At 35.9% G+C, this 15,664-nt stretch overlaps 1 protein-coding gene across 7 annotated transcripts in view; it reads left to right on the forward strand.

The window, feature by feature from the left end:
• Window positions 1–15,664, forward strand: part of OXR1 (oxidation resistance 1) — a 483,216-nt gene that overhangs the window by 395,438 nt on the left and 72,114 nt on the right. For all 7 annotated transcript variants that reach the window (XM_019032276.3, XM_019032279.3, XM_004047426.4 and 4 more), the window contains one exon: window positions 14,122–14,204. In XM_019032276.3, the coding sequence (XP_018887821.1) occupies window positions 14,122–14,204 (83 nt within the window). The remainder of the gene's footprint in view (window positions 1–14,121; window positions 14,205–15,664) is intronic.

Here is a 15,664-nt window from a genome sequence, read left to right on the forward strand (position 1 = left end):
TTTCTTATCAAAGTTATAACAAAACAATGATAACAAAACGATGTTATTCAAGGACCTGTAATATATGTAAGAGAACTTAGTTACCCATGTTTATAACAGGATTATTTAGGGATATTTAATTTTCCAGTTTGAGTTGGTCAGCTATTTAAAGCACCTTAGCAAGTGTTAAAATTTGCTAGATTATAAATAGAATGCACTTTTTATGGCAGAAGACTTAAGGGAAAGTAGGTTTTTATATTTTTAACTTCAAGAAATCTAACATTAAAAGTAAAGTGACTGCAGATAGTGTTTTTCTGTGTATGAAGGCTTATTTCATGGCCACTAGGAAACTTACATTAGGAGACTCTTTATAAATGTTGTTCAATAGGTGATACTAGTACAAAAAAGGAACATGTTTTAGGGTCAAATACATACATTAGAGAAAGGACAAAAATTGGCTTTTATTTTCTAGCAGTAAATGGAAAGAAGGAAATGTAATCAGCCATAAATCACAGTGTCCCTAGGATAAAGATAAACCTGTTGCTTAGGCAGCCAGGAGAAACACAGTTATTCCTTATAGTGAGAATATAACAAAAAAAATCTCATGGAACTCTGTAATAAAGCAAAACAAACCAAAAAGCTTATTTTTATGGTAAGTACAGACTTCAGTTTCAAAAATCTATTTTTAATTTTTTTAAACCCATTAAATCTTGAATGTAGTTCAATGGTGTAGCTCTAAACTGCAAGTTAGTAAAAGCACTTCTGTACAAGGGGAAAACAATTAATCCAAATATGCAGTTATCTAACAGTCCATCTTAACTGAGAGGTAGGTTTTTACATTTTAAACTATAGATTTTAGATAGTTACAACTCTCTGTTCTGGGTTTTTTTGAGAGTACTACTCAATAGAATTTTTTGAGGTGTGTGTATTTTTGAGGTGAAAATGGTCAGTATCTGTGATGGCCAGTATGGTAGCCACTAGGCAAATATGGCTATTGAGTATCTGAATTGCAGCTAATGCAAATGAGGAACTGGATTGAGAAATTTGGATTCAGGATTCTGTATTTGCTCTATCTAATATGGTAGCAACTAGTGTTAAAGGAAAAATTATTTGATAATACTTCCTAAAGCACAATAAGACAGACTTTATTCAGGACCATTGCAATAGGGATAGGGACTGTGGCAATGAGATTTTGTAGTTGAGGAGAGAGATTGGGCTCAACTCCAAATACAAAATGGGCAAGTGGGAATTTCTAGCCAAGGAGTAGAGTAAGGATAGATGAATGGACAATTGCTAAGAGATAACGTCAGGAATAAGGGGTATTATGGTGAAACTGACCTACCAGGATTCTTGCTGAAGGCCGGCCAGAGTAATCAGACTTCACCTGGACAGTGGAGGATGAGAAAACTGATCAGATACGGAAGGTAATCAGATATCCAGGATCGGGGTGGGGGTTCCTGCTACACTGACCTTAACATGATTCTTGCTGAAACTGGGTTTTATAAGGAAGTGAACAGATTGGCATAGGAGAAGGTTCAGCAGCCTGACTAAAATTTGGCTATGCAAATAATCTTTGTGACTAGGCACATGTAGCGATTTTAATGTAAATTAATTTAATTAAGTAAAACTTAAAATTCAGTTTTCAGTCTCACTAGACACATTTCAAGTACTCACAAGACAGATGGCCAGTGGCTACCATATTATACAAGGCAGATATAAAACATTTTTACCATTGCAGAAAGTTTTATTGGGCAGCAATGATAGCAATGAGTCCCAATGCAGGGTACACATTAGAATTCCCTGGGTAGCCATGAAAAAATTTTGATGCCAAGATCTGATTATAATCAAAGATTTGATCTTGAAATCTCTGTTTAAGATCTCCACTTATAGTTTCTTACGGAATTCTAATATGTAACTAGGGTTAAAAACCACTGACTTAGGACGTGAAGGACTCTACATCATTCTGTTTTCCTTAATGATATTTCTCTCAATCAAACTCTTGCTGAATTTAGCAGGTTTTTATTTATTTATTTTTCTTTACAAGTACTTGGGGCATGCACCTATTTTATGATGCAAGTTAATAAAAGAAATGCATGTTTAAATTTTCTGCCAACCTCTGGATAGTATTGAGACCTTAGGAAAGTTGAGGTGACTTACAATGAAAAGTTCCTAAAAGGAAGACATGTTTGTATGCTGAGAGAAAGATGCTGAAGATAAAATGACTGTGTGGCAAGGTCCTTGTGGAATAAATAAACTACTGGAATTATGATCATTCTTTTTTCACATACCACAATTAAGAGCCATTAATATTGTGGAATATTTGCTTCCAGTCTTTTATAAGAAATTAATTTTTTTAAAAAAACCTGATATATACTATATATAAATAAGTCATATGTTGCAAATACTGAACTTTAAAAATCACCTCTAATCCAGTCACCCAGAGATACTGTTAATATTTGGGTAGGCATTACTGCCAAGATCACTTCTATGTGTATGTACATATAGAAGGATGGATGGGTGGTTAGAAGGAGGGAGTGACAGAATGAAAGATAATACTTATTCACCACAAGAGATTAATTCCTAAGAGGTGTGTCTAAATTTAAGCAAATTCTAAAAAAAAAAAAAGAAAAAAAAATTACAGATACTGTTATTACAATCTTGTTTCAGTTTTAGGTGGGATATATTTAACCATGCTTTGGTATGACATTAGCAGTTTCATTTCTCATTTTTCTCCTTCTCACATCCTAATATTTACTCATTTTACTATTTTTACATTGTCCATGTTTGTAACATTCATACTTAGTTTTTCAACCACTTTTTTATAACTTATTATTGTTCTATATTCTCTAGTAATCCTTTAGAATGTCCTCCTTGATTCTGGAGTTTTTGATACAATTGGCATAATTTCAGTCTTATAGCACTGAATAATGTTTCAGTAGAGAAGTCTCATGCACGCCAGCCAGATTCTTTTCCATTTCCCCTAGTAGATGATTTGCTTTTTATGCATGAATTGTTGAATAATTTTTTTAAGCTCCCAAGCATAATAATTTAACTAAGAGTAGAAATGGGAATAACCTGACTCATGTGCCCACATGTGTCTATGTGGAATAATCTTTTAGGAATTACACCTTTCTTCTGGAATACATGTTGATGGAGCAGTCACTATATGGAAGATCTCTGGTTTTGAGATAGAAAAGAGAGCTAAGAAGTACAATTTTGCTCCAAACACTTCCACCTGGAAGACACATATGGTTCATTGGGCAAAGCAAGTTGGCCATGTCTGACATCAATAGGATGGTGAAGTATATTTTATATTCCTCAACAGGAAGGAATACAGGCTTAGTAACAATAATATAGTCTATCACCATGACTAATTTGGAAACCATTATATTAGTTTGACAGATTTGAAAACTGCTAGTGTTAACTGTCACAAATATGAAGTTATGTAGGGAAGCCCATTTCTTCTGTCACTTACGCAGTCTGAAGGTCTTTGATCTCTTCAGAAGCTCTATTTGTCTGTCTCTCAAATGTGTTGTGTGTGCAAATCAATAGTAAATCTGTAGGTCCGGACTGAGCCTCAGATCTTACATTCACAGTAAGCTTCTAGGTGATGTCAATGCAGCTGGTCCCTGGAACACACTTTTAAATAGCAAGGCTCTATAGCTCTTTAATATCATGGATCTTTTCACTTAGAAGAGAGCCAACTTTAAGGTCTAGATGGAGGAAAAGGGGCAGTAAAAAGGAACATTAATGGGTATGAGACTAAGAGGAGTGTGAAATACTTTCAAATAAAGGGAAAGAGGAACATGCAGAAGAAATCTCTTGGATGTTTCACAGAGATCAGATAAAATAAAAGTGGAAAAGCCCATCAAATTTGCTATTTAATTTATTCATTTTAGGGTGGGGATTGTGAACTGGGGAAGAGATTACAATACATTGTGGATTCTGTAGGAGATAATGGAGTAAAGACAGTAAAAGTAGATTTCTACTTTCAAAAACTCAACTGAAAAGCAGAAAGATGGAGTAGTATCTAGAAAAAGATAGATACTAGATTTGAGGGAAAATTGAGGGGTTTTGTTTTGTTTTTGTTTTGATCGTGGATAAGGAGTCAATAGTGAAATGTTGAAAATACAGGTTTTTTCCCCTAGTATCTCATTATTGAGAGAATTATTAGAAAAGCTACAATCAGCAATCTGTTTTTTTGTTTTTAGTTTAGAAGATACTTTTAAAGTGTTTGAAGTTTTAGTATCTATATTACTATTTTTGAAAATACTGACTTGCAGCTCAGTGTTTTAAATAGTCAAACTTTTTATGTATAGCTATTATCAATATTGTAATATTCAGTTATAATAGGAGTCTTTTATTACATTAAACCTGATCTCATAGTACTTTCATTGATGATTTCCAGACTTTCTACAGCATACCTTTCCATTTTTTTACCAAAATGATTTTTTTAAAGGTTTTATACTGCTCTGTTAATTCTCTGCTTGAAAGTCCTTCAGGAGTTCTGAGTCTAGTAATAGCAAGCTAGGTAATTCAGACTATCCTGCTGAGAACAATTCAAAAAGCTGGACACAAAGCAAACACTTTATTAAGGGTATCAGAAAGCTAAGTGGTATGGGTAGGATAGGATCTGAATGAGGACAAAGGTCTAAGGAGGGAGAACTCCAATTTGATTGCTTTTTACCCCAGGGGAAGTGTTGATTCCTGAAACAGGAACTGAGAGACCAAAAGGTGCATTCGACAGGCTGTGGGTATAATGGAACCGGGCCAGAGTGCAAGGCCTGTCACAGGGGATGGGTGGCCCTAGTGATCTCTTCTCACTTTGGACCCCAAAATGTTGTACATTAGGGAGAAAGATAAACCGAAGTAGCTAGGCCTCCCTAGGAAGATACTTCAGCTTCAAATTATCAAAATTTCTGTAACTTAATAAGATCTGGTATTACTAGTGTCCTCAGGCACTTGACAGAAGCAAACATTAATTCTCTCTGGAGAATTACCAGTTTCTACATGTCAAAATGTTTCGTCAGACGATTTTGCAAATTTTATGTTCTGCACACAAAATAGGCACATGACAACAAGATATGTGACACAATAGAGAATAGAAACAGGCCCACGGTAACTCTACATATTCTAGTTATCAGATTTAAAATAGCTATGTTGAGAATTTTGACCTGATTAAGAATTTTGTAGAAAGTTACAAACTATGAGAAAGAAAAATGGATATTCTAGAAGTGAAAAATACAACCTCTCTAATTAGGACCTTTGTAGATGGATTTAGCAGCAAATTAGACACCGCAGAGGAAAGAATTCCCTAACTGAAAGGTAAGTCAAAAGGGAATGTTCAGAGTAAGCAGGAAAGAAAGGAAAATATAGGAGAAGGTAAGTTCAATACAAGATACAGTGAGAAGTTCTAATATGTATGTACATATACATATGAATCCTGAAAGTAGATGAGAGATAGAAAGGGCAAAAGCATTATTTAAAGAGAGAATGGCTGGCCAACATGGGGAAACCCTGTCTCTACTAACAATATAAAAATCAGGTGTGGTGGTGCGTGCCTGTAGTCCCAGCTATTTGGGAGGCTGAGGCACAAGAATTGCTTGAACCCGGGAGGCGGAGGTTATAGTGAGCCAAAATTGCACCTCTGCACTCCAGCCTGGGTGACAGAGTGAGACTCTGTCTCAAAAAAAAAAAAAAAGAATGGCTGAAAACGTCCAAACTAAAGAAAAACTTTAATTCAGATTCAAGCATCCCTGTCATCCTCTAGTGGAAACCACACCACAGGCAAAAAAAAAAAAGGAAAAAATAGTCTTTCTACCTTCAATCATACAGCATTAAGATGGACATTGATTTCTCAACAGACACAGTAAAAACTAAAAAACTGGGAACCTATAGATTTAAAATGTTAAAAGAAAATACCTGCCACCTAGAATTCTGTGACCTGTGAAATTTCCCAGAGATACAATAATAATCATAAATATGAGAGCAAACTAAATCAACCTTGACTATCTTAAAAATAATGTTTTTTAAATACACATGTATTCAGCGTGTAAAACTGTTTCGTATATCTTGGCAGTGGCACACAGTTTTTAACATCCTTGCATTGTCTGGGAAGAGGATAAAAGTACCAGTTAATATTAGGCTGTGAGCGTATGTTTGTTGCGGCACTATTCACAATAGCAAAGACTTGGAACCAACCCGAATGTCCATCAGTGATAGACTGGATTAAGAAAATGTGGCACATATACACCGTGGAATACTATGCAGCCATAAAAAATGATGAGTTCATGTCCTTTGCAGGGACATGGATGAAGCTGGAAACCATCATTCTCAGCAAACTATCACAAGGACAGAAAACCAAACACTGCATGTTCTCACTCATAGGTGGGAATTGAAGAACGAGAACACTTGGACACAGGAAGGGGAGCATCACACACCAGGGCCTGTCGTGGGGTGGGGGGAGGGGGGAGGTATAGCATTAGGAGATATACCTAATGTAAATGACGAGTTAATGAGTGCAGCACACCAACATGGCACATGGATACATATGTAACAAACCTGCATGTTGTGCAGATGTACCCTAGAACTTAAAGTACAATAATAATAATAATAATGAAAGGCTGTGAGAAGTCAATAATTCAGACTTTTTATCTCTGGGATGACCACTAAAAGAATTGTTTAAAAAAATGTATAACTTTCAGATATGTGGGGAAAAAACAGAGTTAATAAATACTGAATCCAAGGAAGGCAACAAAGGAGAGAAGTCTAAAAAAGCAGGTAGACAAATAGAAAATAGAACAAATAGTGCTGGGCACAGTGGCTCATGCCTGTAATTCCAACACTTCGGGAGGCCGAAGTGAGTGGATCGCTTGAGGTCAGGAGTTTGAGACCAGCCTGACCAATATAGTGAAACCCTGTCTCTACTAAAAATGCAAAAAAAAAAAAAAAAAAAATTAGCTGGGCATGGTGGCGTGTGCCTGTAGTCCCAGCTACTCAGGAGGCGGAGGCAGGAGAATCGCTTGAACCTGGGAGGTTGGGGTTGCAGTGAGCCAAGATCGTGCCACTATACTCTAGCCTGGGCAACAAAGTGAGACTCCATCAAAGAAAGAAAGAAAGAGAGAGAGAGAAAGAGAGAAAGAGAGAGAGAGAAAAGAAAAAGAAAAGAAAAGAAAGAGAAAGGAAAGAAGGGAAAGAAAGAAATAAACAAAAAGGACCTGCTTAGATACACACCAGAAACATAACATCATATGGTTAGGCTTTGTGTCCCCACTTGATCTCATCTTGGATTATAATCCCGATAATCCCCACATATCAAGGGAGAGACCAGGTGGAGGGAATTGGATCATGGGGGCAGTTTCCCCCATGCTGTTCTTCTTGTGATAGTGAGGTCTCATGAGATCTGATGGTTTCATAAGTGTTTGGTAATTCCTCCTGCCTTTATTCTCCCTCCTGCCACCTTGTAAAGAAGGTGCCTTGCTTCCCCCTTTGCTTTCTGCTGTGATTGTAAATCTCCTGAGGCCTCTCCACCCATGCAGAACTGTGAGTTAGTTAAACCTCTTTCCTTTCTAAATTACCCAGTCTTGGGCAATTCTTTATACCAGTGTGAGAACAGACTAATACAGTAAATTGGAACTACAAAGTGGGGTACTGCTATAAAGATACCCAAAAATGTGGAAGCGACTTTGGAACTGGGTAACAGGCAGAGGTTGGAACAGTTTGGAGGGCTCAGAAGACAGGAAGATGTGGGAAAGTTTGGAACTTCCTAGAAACTTGTCGAATGGCTTTGACCAAAATGCTGATAGTGATAATGGTAAATGAAGTCCAGGCTGAGGTGGTCTCAGATGGAGATGAGGAATTTGTTGGGAACTGGAATAAAGTTGGCTCTTGCTGTGCTTTACAAAGAGACTGGTAGCATTTTGCCCCTGCCCTAGAGATATATAGAACGTGAGAGAGATGATATAGGGTATCTAGCAGAAGAAATTTCTAAGCAGCAAAGTGTTCAAGAGGTGACCTGGGTGACCTTAAAATCAGTCAGTTTTATGGATTCACAAAGAGATGGTTTGGATTTGAAGCTTATGTTTAAATGGGAACCAGAGCTGAAAAGTTTGGACAACTTGCAGCCTGACAATGCAATAGAAAAGAAAAACCCATTTCTGAGGAGAAATTCAAGCCAGCTGCAGATACTTACTAAAGTAACGAGGAGACAAATGTTAATCACCAAGACAATGAGTAAAATGTTTCCAGGGCATGTCAGAGACCTTCGTGGTTGCCCTTCCCATCACAGGCCTGGAGGCTTAGGAAGAAAAAAATGGTTTCATGGGCCAGACCCAGGGCCTTGCTGTTCTGTGCAGTTTCAGGACACAGTGCCCTGAATCCCAGCTGTGGCTAAAAAGGGCCAACATATAGCCCAGGCCATTTATTTAGAGGATACAAGTCCTAAGCCTTGGCGGCTTACATGCGGTGGTGTGCCTGTGGGTGCCCAGAAGTCATGAATTGAGGTTTGGGAACCTCTGTCTAGATTTCAGAGGATGTATGCAAACGCCTGGATGTCCAGGAAGAAGTTTGCTGTAGGGGTGGAGCCCTCTTGGAGAACCTTTGCTAGGGCAGTGCAGAAGTGAAATGTGGGGTCAGAGCCCCCACCTAGAGTCTCTACTGGGGCCCTGCCCAGTGGAGCTGTGAGAAGAGGCCTACCTTCCTCCAGACCTCAGAATGGTAAATCCACTGACAGCTTGCACTGTGCACCTGGAAAAGTTGTAGGCACTCAATGCCAGCTAGCGAAAGCATCTGGGAGAGGGGCTGTACCCTGCCAAGCCACAGGGGTGGAACTGCTCAAGGCCATGGGAGCTCACCTCTTGCATCAGTGTGACCTGGATGTGAGACATGGAGTCAAAGGAGATTATTTTGAAACTTTAAGATTTAATGACTGCCCTGCCAGATTTTGGACTTGCATGGGACCTGTAGTCCCTTTGGTTTGCCTAATTTCTACCATTTGGAACAGAGACATTTACCCAATGTCTGTACCCACATTGTGTCTTGGAAGTAACTAACTTGCTTTTGATTTTACAGGCTTATAGACAGAAGGAACTTGCCTTGTCTCGGATAAGACTTTGGACTTGGATTTTAGGGTTAATGCTGGAGTGAATTAAGACTTTGGGAGACTGTTGGGAAGGCATGATTGGCTTTGAAATGTGAAAGGGACATGAAATTTGGGAGGGACCAGGGGCAGAATGATATGGTTTGGCTTTGTGTCCCCACCCAAATCTCATCTTGAAATATTATCCCCATACTCTCCCTGTGTTAAGGGAGAAACCAGGTGGAGGTAATTGGATCATGGGGGTGGTTTCCCTAATGCTGTTCTTGTGATAGTGAGTTCTCATGAAATGTGATGGTTTTATAAGTGTTTGGTAGTTCCTCCTGAGTTCATTCTTCCTCATGCTGCCTTGTGAAAAAGGTGCCTGGTTCCCCTTTGCCTTCCGCTATGACTGTTAAGCTGAGGCCTCCCCAGCCATGTGGAACTGTCAGTCAATTAAACCTCTTTCCTTTCTAAATTATCCAGTCTTGAGCAGTTCTTTACAGCAGTGTGAGAATGGACTAATACATAAGGATACAGAAATGTTGAGAGTAGAAAGAAAAAGCAGACACTAATGAAAAGAGAATTGGTACATTAGTATTAGACAAAGAATACTTTATGGAAACAGTATTCTGAGAAAAAGTTTAATTTTCCAGGAAGATATAATTTTCGATTTGTATGCGCCTAATAACATGGTCCCAGTGTATAAAAAGCAAAGTGGGGAGACCTACTGGGAACCAAATAACCCATAATTTAGAGTGAGAGATATTAACAACCTCCATTGGTAACAGAATAATCAGACAAAAACAAATCAATACAAATACACATAATTTGACTAACACAGTCCACAAACTTGACCTCATGGATATGTAAATAAATGTGTGTGCATGTATGCATACACATATATAAAACACTAAACCCTGCAGTGCAGAGTATACATTATTTTCAAGCATATATGGGGCATTTACAAAATTTATACATCTAATAAGTTTCCCTCTTAACACCATCTTAGCTGTGTCCCAGAGATTCTGGTATGTTATATCTTTGTTCTTATTAGTTGCAAAGAACTTCTTGATTTCTGCCTTAATTTCATTATTTACCCAAAAGTCATTCAGGAGCAGATTATTCAATTTCCATGTAATTGTATAGTTTTGAGTGAATTTCTTAGTCTAATTTTTCTAATTTGATTTTGCTGTGGTCCAAGAGACTGTCTGTTATGATTTTAGTCCTTTTGCATTTGTTGAGGAGTGTTTTACTTCTGAATATGTGATCAGTTTTAGAGTATGTGCCATGTGACAATGTATATTCTGTTGTTTTTGGGTGGAGAGTTCTGTAGAGATTAGGTCCATTTGATCCAGTGCTGAGTTCTGGTCTTAAATATCTTTGTTAATTTTCTGTCTCAGTGATCTGTCTAATATTGTCAGTGGGGTGTTAAAGTCTCTGAGTATTATCGTTTGGGAGTATAAGTCTCTTTGTAGGTCTCTAAGAACTTGCTTTATGAATCTGAGTGCTCCTGTGTTGTGTGCATATATATATCTAGGATAGTTAGATCTTACGAATTGAACCCTTTAGCATTATGTAATGCCCTTCTTTGTCTTTTTTGATCTTTGTTGGTTTAAAGTCTTAGTTTAAAACTAGATTTAAATCCTAGTTTTGTCAGAAACTAGAATTGCAACCTCTGCTTTTTTCTGTTTTCCATTTGATTGGCGGATTTTTCTGCATACCTTTATTTTGAGCCTATGTCTGTCATTGCATGTGAGATGGATCACTTGAAGGCAGCATATCAATGTTCTTGGTGTGTTATCCAGCTTGCCACTCCGTCTTTTCATTGGAACATTTAGCCCACTTACATTTAAGGTTAGTATTGTTATGTGTGGATTTTATCCTGTCATAATGTTAGCTGGTTATTTTGCAGGCTTGTGTATGTGATGGTTTTATAATGTCCCTGGTCTGTGTACTTCATTGTGTTTTTGTAGTGTCTGGTAATGGTCTTTCCTTTCCATATTTTAGGGTTCTTTTAAGGCAGTTCTGATGCTAACCAATACTCTCAGCATTTGCTCTTATGGAAAGGATCTTATTTCTCCTTCCCTTATATAGCTTAGTTTGGCCAGATGTGAAATTCTGGGTTGGAATTTTTTTTTCTTTAAGAATGATGAATATTGGCCCCCAATCTCTTCTGGCTTGTAGGGTTTCAGCTGAGAGGTCTGCTGTTAGTCTGATGGACTTCCATTTGTAGGTGACCTGGCCTTTTTCTCTAGCTGCTCTCAAATGTTGTGATTATTTGATTGTACTTTCATATTGATGGAAGAAAACAAATAGTTTATTTTATGTGCTTTGGTATTTATATCTGTGAATAAACATTTTAATATTAATTATTAAAATTTAGAACTGTTTTTTTTTTTTTTTTTTTTTGAGACGGAGTCTTGCTTTGTCGCCCAGGCTGGAGTGCAGTGGTGCGATCTCGGCTCACTGCAAGCTCCACCTCCCGGGTTCACGCCATTCTCCTGCCTCAGCCTCCCGAGTAGCTGGGACTACAGGCGCCCACTACCACGCCCGGCTAATTTTTTGTATTTTTAGTAGAGACGGGGTTTCACCGTGTTAGCCAGGATGGTCTCGATCTCCTGACCTCGTGATCCGCCCGCCTCGGCCTCCCAAAGTGCTGGGATTACAGGCGTGAGCCACTGCGCCCGGCCTAGAACTGTTTTTATAATATGTAATTATTGCATAATATTTTATAATTTTTAATTAGTAAAGAGAATATTTTCCATTTGTTTTTCAAACTTTAAAGTCTAGAAAGTTAGTACATTAGTTTTCTTGCCCTGAACTGCATTCTATGGTGAGCTTTTGAAAATTACAGAGCAATTGCAAACTTGCAAACATATTTAATGAATTCTTGGGATATTGTGAAACACAGATCGAAAAGCTATTAGGCAAAGTAAATACAAACTAAGGGTTACTCCTAAAATCAATTAAGGAAGGGTATATTATTAGTTAAAAGTAATCTGTAATTGTATATTGCATTGCTTGAGAAGTTTAAATTGCAAAATGAGGAGTGTTTTTGGTTCTTTTGCTATTCAAAGAAATCATTTAAAAATTATTTAAAACATAAATTATTCAAAAATAAATCGAATTTTAATACATTTTCAGTTGTTTAAAATAAAAACAAATTCTTTAAAACTTATTTTATCTTAAAATAGTTTTAATGTTTGCATTTTCTCATTGGAGAAGCAAATTTAAATATAAACTATTCAGTGTAGAAGAATTAGAATACTTTGATAAGCAAAAATAATATTCTTTATAAAAATTCTACCATATTGCATTGCCACCAGGAATGCAGAAGAATATCTCATTTCCTACTGTCAAACAGCATGTGACCAAACTTCTTTTGAGTTTTTACCAACCCGATAGGTGTGAAATGATATTTCAATAGAGTTTAAATTTGCATTTATCTAATTATGAGTGAGACTGAACAACATTATTACATGTTTAAGGACATTTTTAGCATCCTCTTGTGAATTGTCTGATTATATCTTTTGTGCATATTTTCACCTGCATTATTTTTTCCCTAGTTTTTAAGAGTTCTTTAAATATTTAGGATACAAAAGTAGAACGTGTGTACGTATGCGTGTGTGTGTGTGTATCTCTGCATACTTTTTTTCCTAGAGTTGTAATGGATGAACCATAATTCTTTCTCTACTTTTCTTTATGGAAAATTAATGGCAGTTCATAATAGTTTTGGTAGTTCAAAGTATAGTTCAAGTTGTTGCTTCAGAACATTACTTTATTAGATGCTTGCCATGTGTCAGGCCCCTAGTTAGGCACTGAGGAGGCTTTGTGGAATAAAGGCAGTGTTTTGGAGGTTACAATTTAGTGGAAGGGATTTAAAGCCCAAATATTAACTTAACACTGTGTCAGATGCTGTGAAGGAGACATAAAGATGCTATGTGACTAATAACAGGGACTTGGGTTAGCTGGGTGATCAGGAAGGTTTTAGGATAGTTTTTTAAAGCATTGCAGAGGTAATTGTCCTTTTTGGGGATTTTGATATTATTATTATTTTTTAGTGCTTGTTTAGAACCATTCACCCGACAGCTGAGATGATTAGGTCAACATAAACTCTTGTATGGTCAAAATGCCACTGAAGTTTAGATAGAGGGAGAACAATGAAATAGATATTTTCTAGATTATATGGTCTTAGGTTGAACTAAATTTTCTTTGAAAACTGTAGTTTTTAATTTTGGTAACTTTTGAGGGTAAAGTAAATGTAGCATTTTGCCATGTTTACTATCTTATTTAATTTTGTGATTTATTTAGTTTTTTAGATTTCATTTTAATAATTTTTATGTTTAGGTAGGAGTGGTGTTTTATTAATTCAGTGTTGTTATTACATGAAGTATAGATGAGAAGGTTAACACTAATACAAAATTTAAAGGGAAACAGTTTCGCTAATCTTGATAATGAAACATTCAAGGAAGTCTTGATAAGCAAATGAAAAATATTAATAATTCGCATTCAATCTGAAATTAAATGTTCAAATGTATGTTTCTATATGAAAGCACACCTTGATTTACTTCATGGCATGTTAATATGAAAGTTCATAATTTAATTCCATAGAGAAGACTATTTTTCATTATGACTTGTAGAAAAATTTTTTCCTGTGAGAACTAATGTTACAATTTCTTATTTGGAAAATAATAATATATATCTTGAAAGATGTATTTTAAAAATATATAATGTATCTTAAAATGTGGTGGTATTATAATCAGGTTAAATCTGTCGAAATAAATTGTAATTTAGTTTTTAATGACTTCCTTTCTGTTGACAATTATGTTTTGCATTGACTTGCAATTATTCTAGTGGTTCATACTAGTTAAGTTCCTAAAGCAAGCAAGTAGGAAGTTCAGTTCCTTTTTTTTTGACAGTTGCTTGATTTTTACAGCAGAGCATCCCAGGGAGTAAGCTGTATTACTAGTAAATTAGACATCTGCCCAAAGAGCTCTATTCAGTAGTCCTTGACATTACTCTGAAAGAAAGATTAATTTAACAGGAATTTTGCCTTTTTTTCCCAGACACTGGCCAAAAGAAGACCCTAGACAAGAAAGATGGAAGACGAATGTCTTTTCAGAAACCTAAAGGGACTATTGAGTATACTGTAAGTTATTTGCTTTCGAAAAAGCTATTTTTCTTTGTAAGAGTCTTCAAGACATTCTCTGTTTATACTATAAATAAGACAAGCATTGTTAATTGCCTTATTTTTAAAAATCTGTATTTCACTTTGGATAATTGTTTTATTTTTTAGTTGTTGCTTTTTTCTTTAAAGAGAAATTTTACTGAGATATAAAGGTAGTTATCCTAGAAAATTTAATTTAATATAGATGATAGTTTACTGAGAGAGTTCCCATGGGCCAATAATTTTTATTAGGTTAGGCTTTTAGGAAAATATTTAGTTTTTTAGAAATGTGATCTTCATTACATTCGCAGCAGTGCTAGTGATAGTTATAATGGCAGATGGGATACATAAAAGAAAAGTTGATGTTAATCTTCCAGTATAACCTTCCACATTAAATCATTTGTATTTATTTATAGCTAACTCCCTTTAGCTCTAAACATTGAGCTTTTTTTTTTTTTTCTGTATTCTTGAAATGAACTTCAAATCTCCCTGCAGTCAGCTGGCTTTTCACATTTCTGGTTACTCTGGGAAACTGAAGTGAGAAATCAGCTTTGGTGTATGGTATGCTGCATATTTGATTGACTGTAAAGATTGTTTATTTGGATAATGTTAACGTGTTGTAAAGCACTTTTAACTGAGCTTAGTTTTGTTATTCTGTGTTTTTCTAACATAACTGTATTAAGGAGAACAGCAATTTTAAACATTAATTTAGCATTTGTGTCATTATGAAACCGTCCAGTCTTGGTTTGACTCTTATTTTCCATGCATCTTTAAAATTGAACAAATTATCAAAATTCTAAGTTATACTCTATTTTGATATACCATTCGTATATAGCGGACAGTGTGAGATTTTAAATATTTTTAAAAGGTTAGGAATCAGATAATTTAGGATGAAATAAAATTTAATAATATCAAGATAATCTCACAGCATATTTTAAACTCAAATTGCGTGTGTTTGTACCTTCTCTGCATAATTGAGAAAATAAGTTCAAATAAGTTTTTTATAGGTAACCTTTAAAATTTCTTCTTTGTCTTTACAATTCTGCAGTGCCAATATGAAAAATTTAGATATATACGTGTTTTTATCATGTTTATTGTGTTTCTTCAGCCTAAGAAATCATGTCACTCATAAATTCTAGAAAAATTCTTGGTAATTATCTTTGATTGCATTTTCTCCTCCTTTCTTTATTTTGTTTCTCCAGAACTCTAATTTTTTATTGAAACTAATTGCACTACATTTTGCTATCATTATGCTTCGTTGACCTTGCTATTATTTTGATTGTATCTTCTGTCTACTTTGCTGGGTGTTTGCCTCTTCTTAATTCCCAATGTGAGTGGTCCCTTGTTTCTTTTTGCTTTTCTATTGACATTCTATTACTTGTAGTGCTTAAGAACTTTATAAACTATGTGGAGTGAGACCCAAACTTTTTTTCTATCCCTAC

Source organism: Gorilla gorilla, chromosome 7 (assembly GCF_029281585.2).
Source record: "Gorilla gorilla gorilla isolate KB3781 chromosome 7, NHGRI_mGorGor1-v2.1_pri, whole genome shotgun sequence".
NCBI lineage: Eukaryota > Metazoa > Chordata > Mammalia > Primates > Hominidae > Gorilla > Gorilla gorilla.